This window comes from Myotis brandtii, unplaced genomic scaffold (genome assembly GCF_000412655.1).
Source record: "Myotis brandtii unplaced genomic scaffold, ASM41265v1 scaffold744, whole genome shotgun sequence".
NCBI lineage: Eukaryota > Metazoa > Chordata > Mammalia > Chiroptera > Vespertilionidae > Myotis > Myotis brandtii.
In genome coordinates this window covers 872,480-879,168 of record NW_005370965.1, presented here as the reverse complement: position 1 = coordinate 879,168, position 6,689 = coordinate 872,480, and the positions used below count along the sequence as shown (strand labels likewise).

At 56.5% G+C, this 6,689-nt stretch overlaps 1 protein-coding gene across 1 annotated transcript in view; it reads left to right on the top strand.

Moving 5' to 3' along the window:
• The first annotated feature begins 3,629 nt into the window (after window positions 1-3,629).
• LOC102251000 (intestinal-type alkaline phosphatase) overlaps window positions 3,630-6,689 on the top strand; it is a 5,760-nt gene continuing 2,700 nt past the window's right edge. Inside the window, exons 1-10 of the mRNA XM_014530565.1 lie at window positions 3,630-4,204; window positions 4,284-4,400; window positions 4,514-4,629; window positions 4,801-4,975; window positions 5,060-5,232; window positions 5,488-5,622; window positions 5,719-5,791; window positions 5,906-6,040; window positions 6,127-6,318; window positions 6,539-6,655. Of these exons, the coding sequence (XP_014386051.1) occupies window positions 4,108-4,204; window positions 4,284-4,400; window positions 4,514-4,629; window positions 4,801-4,975; window positions 5,060-5,232; window positions 5,488-5,622; window positions 5,719-5,791; window positions 5,906-6,040; window positions 6,127-6,318; window positions 6,539-6,655 (1,330 nt within the window). The 5' untranslated portion in view covers window positions 3,630-4,107. The remainder of the gene's footprint in view (window positions 4,205-4,283; window positions 4,401-4,513; window positions 4,630-4,800; window positions 4,976-5,059; window positions 5,233-5,487; window positions 5,623-5,718; window positions 5,792-5,905; window positions 6,041-6,126; window positions 6,319-6,538; window positions 6,656-6,689) is intronic.

Below are 6,689 nucleotides of genomic sequence, written 5' to 3'. Positions count from 1 at the left end.
TATGATTTGCAAATCAGGGACGTAGCCCTTGGTGTGAACCAGAGACATGTTCCAATGTGGAGGGGATAAAGCATGGTTTCCAAAGGCAAAGTGCAGGGGCTGCTGATCAAAGAGGCGAGTGGCTTCGGGGAAGACCACAAACTTCCATCACTGGTTCTCTGAGAGGTGGGGGCAACTGCAAAATTCAAGAATCTGCTGACTAAGGGATCCAAAAGTAGGGCTGTGATGCAAGAACAATGGGTAACATGATGAGGCGTTTGTCAGGTCCTAGTTCTGGTTCAGGCCGTAGAGCACAAGTTCTGGGTTATCTATATAATAAAAGCCTAAGTGACCGTTACAGCGGAATGACCAGAACAACCGGTCGCTATGATGCCCACTGACTACCAGGGGGCAGCTCCTGCGTTGAGCGTCTGCCCCCTGGTGGTCAGTGCACTCCCACAGGGGGAGCACCGCTCAGCCAGAAGCCAGGCTCAAGGCTGGCGAGCTCAGCAGTGGTGGTGGGAGCCTCTCCCGCCTCTGCAGCAGCGCTAAGGAGCAGCAAGCAGGCGGGCAGTAAGGAGAGAGGGGTCCCGGACTGCGAGAGGGTGCAGGCCAGGCTGAGGGACCCTCCCCCCTCCCCCCAGTATATGAATTTCATACACTGGGCCTCTAATTTATTTATCAGCAGAAATCAGCGCAGAGAGAGCATTCTGTTGCAGGTGGCAGGAATGGCACCAGGTGTCTGAGTGGTGGGGTCAGACTGGACCTGGGTTCAGCAACCTCGGTACTTGAGTTCTAGCTAGGAAAGAATTCAGAGCCAAGACTCAAACTATAAGAGAACATTTCTTTATAAAATTACAGAGGTAGAAGAAGTAATACATAGAAGAGATGGGCTGAGGAAATGAGTTATGGAGGCAAAGGAAGGGCCCTAGGAGCTAGGGAGTGAGGAAGGTAATGGTAACGTGCCTGAGGGTGGGGGGTGGAGGGTAGGAAAAGCAGAGGCACTGGGAGAAAGCACCGGGTCCCTCCCGTCCTAAAGGCTTTAAGGGTGAAGATTTTAGGGGAAGTCCCAGAGGAGGATCTTAATAGAATATTCGGCAGTTTTCTAGGCGTGTCCTTTGGGGTTGTGGTATCCACTGATTGGCCAGCACCAGGGCAAGGGGTCATTATTCAATGCAGCTGGTCCTGAGGTCGGCCATGGGGTTGCTGGTCTGGTTTTGTTGCTTTTTTGGACCCATAGCCGAAATACAACTGAGGTGTAAATGTTATCTCTAGGGAGAAAAGGTCAAGAGGTTAAGACCACCTGACCATGGATACGCTAGGGGACGAGAGGCCACGCTGGTGGCGAGGTCACACCCTACAGTTCTCCGCTGCTGGGCACTTGTAGCTTTCTGCCCCGGTGACCTTCTGTACCTGGCCCATCACACTGGCTCTGCTCATGTCTGTCTATCACAGTTCTGTGGGCCAATTCCAGGCCCGGGAGCAGAGTCATGCTCTTTAAACAGCCTTGGGGGTCACCCTGCAAAAACCCAGATGAGGATGTTTCGGCTCGGGTAAGTCCTCAAGGAGAAAAACCAGTTTAAAGCATGCGTGCAGGAGAAACACAGTGTGATGCTCAGGTCAGAAAATGAAGCTCAAGAAATGTTCAAACCAGGCACCTTTTTATGTTTTTTGTACAAACACATGTGTGAGAAACTGACAAGACAGAGAAAGTCACTGCTCATTAAAAGGAATGTAAACAGGGCTTGGGCTCGGGCGGGACAGGCTTGTTGACACAGCTCTCATTCCGGATTCCCAGCTGTGATAAGGTTGTGTCCCAGCCCTTGGGATGTTCCCTCCTGCTTTCAGGGACACAGAGGAGAGTCAGGCCTCATCCTGCTCCTGCTGCCTCCCAGGTGACTGCAGTTGGAAATAATCACTAGGTCACCGTGGAATATTGCGGGGTGGCCTGTCCTGGGCCCCGACACGCCTATGGCTGTTATGGATAGTGCTGTTATGAATATGGGGGTGCGATTATGTCTTGAAGAGCCTGCTTTCAGTTCTTTAGGGTTCACACCCAGAGGTAGGATTGTTGGGTGGGAGGAATACTTCTGAACGCTCCTGATCAGAGGAGAGCAGACTCATGCCCATCCAAGGGAGCAGACAACATCATGCCAGGGCACAGGGCCCCACCCCGCCTGCCCTCTGAAGGCACCTGTTACCGGACTGGGTACCTGGCCCAAGCGGGTCTGCCTAGGGCCGACGGGTAGTGTGTGGGTTCTTGAATTCGTGCAAGAAAACTTTCACAACACAAGTCCAGGTGAATTTTAGAGGACGTTTATTAAAGCTGGGGACAATGAAACAAGGAAGGGCTGGGGAAATGAGCTTGGGCTGGGCTGCTTTGGCTCCCTAAGAAGTCAGAGAAAAGGGGGCCTTGGAGATTTTTCTGGGACGAACTGCCACTGCCCCCTGTGGCCCTGGTTGTAAGCCTCCCGGGGTCCCTAAGAGTTTAGGAGCTGCATGCCTGTGGAGAGAGAGGCGGGGAGGCCAGGTGTGGTCCTAGCCAGGCGGGACCTTTGTTTTGAGGGGATTGTAAAGGCTGCGCCTTTAGGAGAGGGCTTAGGGGAGGATCCAAATAGAATATTCGAGAGCTTTAAGTCGATGGGTCAAAATGAGATGGATCCCCTTCACCCAGATGATCCCAGGGTGTGGTTGGCAAATGGCAGTAATTGGATTTCTGCTATCTGTCTCCCAGAGTAGGATGATTTAAGCTATTTACCCTCTGGCTGGGGAGGAGAAGTGCAAACTCCTAAGTGTCCCTGGTTTAGAGAAGATAGGGTTTACTAGATGGCTACAACTGCTGCTTAACTCTCTGTCTCCGTTTGCCTATTCCCTTTTACCTGGCTTACAGGCCTGTCTCTCTCACACATACTGCAAGGCTGGCCCAGCCCAGGGTACTTGGACACACAGACCAGGTTCCCACTCTGTTGTCACCACCACCCCACCCTTTTCCACCAAACAAGACTCTGAGCCCCAGCTCCGGGACACACCCAGTAGTCCAGTGCCTGTGTTGTGGACCAGCGCTCGCGAGAGTAAGACCACCGACTCCAATTAGGTCTAAAACAGCAAGCAAGGATTTATTGAACTGGCCAGTGACTGCCTCGGACTTCTCTACGCAGGGAGCATGCCCAAACAGCAGAGTAAGACCACCGACTCCAATTAGGTCTAAAACAGCAAGCGAGGATTTATTGAAACTGGCCAGTGACTGCCTTGGACCTCTCCATGCAGGGAGCAAGCCCAAACAGCAGCAGCAGCCTTGGGGTCAAGCTGGCTTTTATTTGCACAAACCACAAATATCGATCATAACTGTTACAATGCTCTACAAGCCACAGACATCCTTTTACAATACTCTATTCAGGGTTCTCACACACAGGTGTGCTGACCAGGAACTTCCAGGGCCATGCATGGCCACCCATCCTTAGCCATACCCTTGATCTTGTCAAATTCTCAGAACTCGGAACAGGTCACCTCAACCTTTGCTAAGTCTAAAATTTCCCACTGCTACTTTAAGTTTGCTCTAAGCCTAGTGCACTACACCTGTCCACCTGCCCAGGCCAAGCCTGGTGAAAAGCCACCAGGATGGCAGGACGACATCAGGAAGCCAAACCAGGCCCCTTGCAAGCCCTGTCCTTGCACCCCACCTCCCTCAGCACTCAGAACCGAGCCTGGGCCCAACTGGCTCAAGGAAATACTGAACAGATGAGGTGGACAAAGGAGTGACAGGTGCCCAGGACTGCAGGAGCAGAGCATAGGGGGAGCCCAATCAGGACCCTGTGAATCGTCCTCACCCTGAGGGCACGTGCCTCTTAGGCCCACCCTACCCTGGGGAGATACCTGGGCTTCTCCTTGCTAAGGGCTCCGCCTTTTTCAGGACCCCTGCCCCAAGGCTGTCACACCCAACCAACAGGAGGGGCTGTCTCAGGGTGGCTGCCTGGGGCCCTGGGAGGGACCCAAAGGTTTTTATAGCCAGGGATGAAGGCCTCACCAGATTAAGCCCAAAGATCTTGCCTGCAGCTGGTGCCCTGGTGGCTCAGCCCCATCCAAGTTCCAGCCTCACCAGGTCCCGGACCCTCTGCAGTCCCAGCTCCGATGCCGGCCCACCATCCCACAGGCATGAAGGGAGCCCACGTGCTGCTGCTGCTGCTGCTGGGCCTCAGGATACAGCTCTCCCTCGGATTCATCCCAGGTAAGGGGCCCCTTCCAGTCGGCCCCACACACGGGGCGCTCCCCCAAGGCTGACCTGACCTCCCTCTCCCCTTGGCCAGCTGAGGAGGAAGACCCAGCCTTCTGGAACCACCAGGCAGCCCAGGCTCTGGACACCGCCAAGAAGCTGCAGCCCATCCAAACAGCCGCCAAGAACCTCATTCTCTTCCTGGGGGACGGTGAGTGGTCATGGCATGTTCATTCCCAGAGCCCCACAGTCCTGGTACCCAGGGCTACCTATGGGCACAGCCATGCCTGAGGACTCAGACCTGACAGGGTTCTACTCCTTCAGGGATGGGGGTGCCCACAGTGTCAGCAGCTCGGATACTAAAGGCGCAGAAGAATGGCAAGCTGGGACCTGAGACCCCCCTGGCCATGGACAAATTCCCATTCCTGGCTCTGGCCAAGGTAAGGGCTGGGTGGCCTCAGGGTGCTCCACACCACAGGGGTGGGGTGTGCCTAGGGAGCCTGGTAGGAGGGAAGGCCCCAGGAGGGTTGGGGCCTGAGTTAGGGGCCCAGGGCCTGGTCATGATCTGGGTGTCTGTCCCAGAGAGGAGCTGAGGGTGTCTCTGTCCCCAGACATACAACGTGGACAGACAAGTGCCGGACAGTGCAGGCACGGCCACAGCCTACCTATGTGGTGTCAAGACCAACTACCGGACCATTGGTGTGAGCGCAGCAGCCCGGTACAACCAGTGCAACACAACACATGGCAACGAGGTCATCTCCGTGATGAACCGGGCCAAGAAAGCAGGTGGGCTTGGGGCCAGCCTAGTGGGCAGGGGTCGGGCCCAGAGGGCATGGTGGCTCACCCTGACCTGACCTCCGTCACCCTCAGGGAAGTCAGTGGGGGTGGTGACCTCAACGAGGGTGCAGCATGCCTCGCCAAGCGGCACCTACGCGCACACGGTGAACCGCGAATGGTACTCGGATGCAGACATGCCTGCCCAGGCGCTGAAGGACGGCTGTCGGGACATCGCCACGCAGCTCATCACCAACATGGACATTGATGTGGGTCATGAGGGCAATGGGGACCTGAGCAGAGGAGGTGGGCCCCACGCTGGCCACAGTCCCAGGCAACCCACAGCCTGAGCCCCGGGGCCTGGGGCCTGGCAGTGTCTCTGGGCACTTGGGATGGTGGTGTAGAAGGTACAGGCAAGCCAGGCCTTGCCACAGACCTGGTGGGGGGGACCTAGAGATGGTTTGTTCAGGGGGCCAAGGGCCAGGCAGGCCCCAAGCTCACCTGCCCTACTCCTCTGGCTCCAGGTGATCCTGGGTGGAGGCCGCAAGTACATGTTTCCCAGGGGGACCCCAGACCCTGAGTACCCTGGTGATGCCTCAAAGAGCGGAGTCAGGTTGGACATGCGGGACCTGGTCCGGGAGTGGCAGGCCAAGCACGAGGTGATGGGGGCTCCTGGGGCAGGGGATAGAGCAGGGACAAGGGCAGGGCTGCTGGTTGTAGAGCCGTGGGCTGAGGCCTGGTTCTGTCCCTCCCAGGGTGCCCGGTATGTGTGGAACCGAACAGCGCTCATTCAGGCGTCCCAGGACCCCTCCATAACACACCTCATGGGTAATGACCCACCCCTCCCCCACCTTCCTGCCCTGTCCTCCGGGTCCCTGGACACTCATGTGTGCACAGACCCCACTCCACAGCTGTCAGTCACCCCAGCCCCCTTTCCCACAGGCCTCTTTGAGCCAGGGGACATGAACTATGAGGCCAATCGAGACACCCAGCAGGACCCAAGCCTGAAGGAGATGACAGAGGCCGCCTTGCGCCTGCTGCGCAGGAACCCCCGGGGCTTCTACCTGTTCGTGGAGGGTGAGTGAGTGGCACCCCCTCACGGAGCAGAGGGAGATCAGGATTCAGGGCAGGTTCCCCACCACCCACCCGTGGTCTTTCTGCAGGCGGCCGCATTGATCAAGGTCATCATGCGGGAAGAGCTTACTATGCACTGACAGATGCTGTAGCTTTTGATGACGCCATTGACAGGGCCAGCCAGCTCACAAGCGAGAAGGACACCCTGACCCTTGTCACTGCTGACCACTCTCACGTCTTCACTTTTGGTAGCTACCCTCTGCGTGGCAGCTCCATTTTCGGTAGGTCTGGGGAGAGTGGCAGGTGCCTGTTCCTCGATTAGGAGGCAGAAAATGCTCTGAGCCTCAGTTTGCTCATCTCTTAAATGGGGTCATAATAGCCATAGCCTTGCAGGGTCTTTGCGGAATAAGTCACTGAATAGGCAAGCAGTGCTGGGGCTTAGCACACAGGGGGCGCTGCAGAGCTGTGGTGGTGCCATCACAGGTCCTCCTCTCCCTGCAGGGTTGGCTCCTGAGAAGGCGAAAGATGGCAAGGCCTACACCTCCATCCTTTATGGCAATGGCCCCGGCTTCGCAATCAATGGGGGCTCCCGTCCCAACGTCAGTGACAGCCAGAGTGGTGAGTGCACATCCCGGTGGGCGGGCAGGGTGAC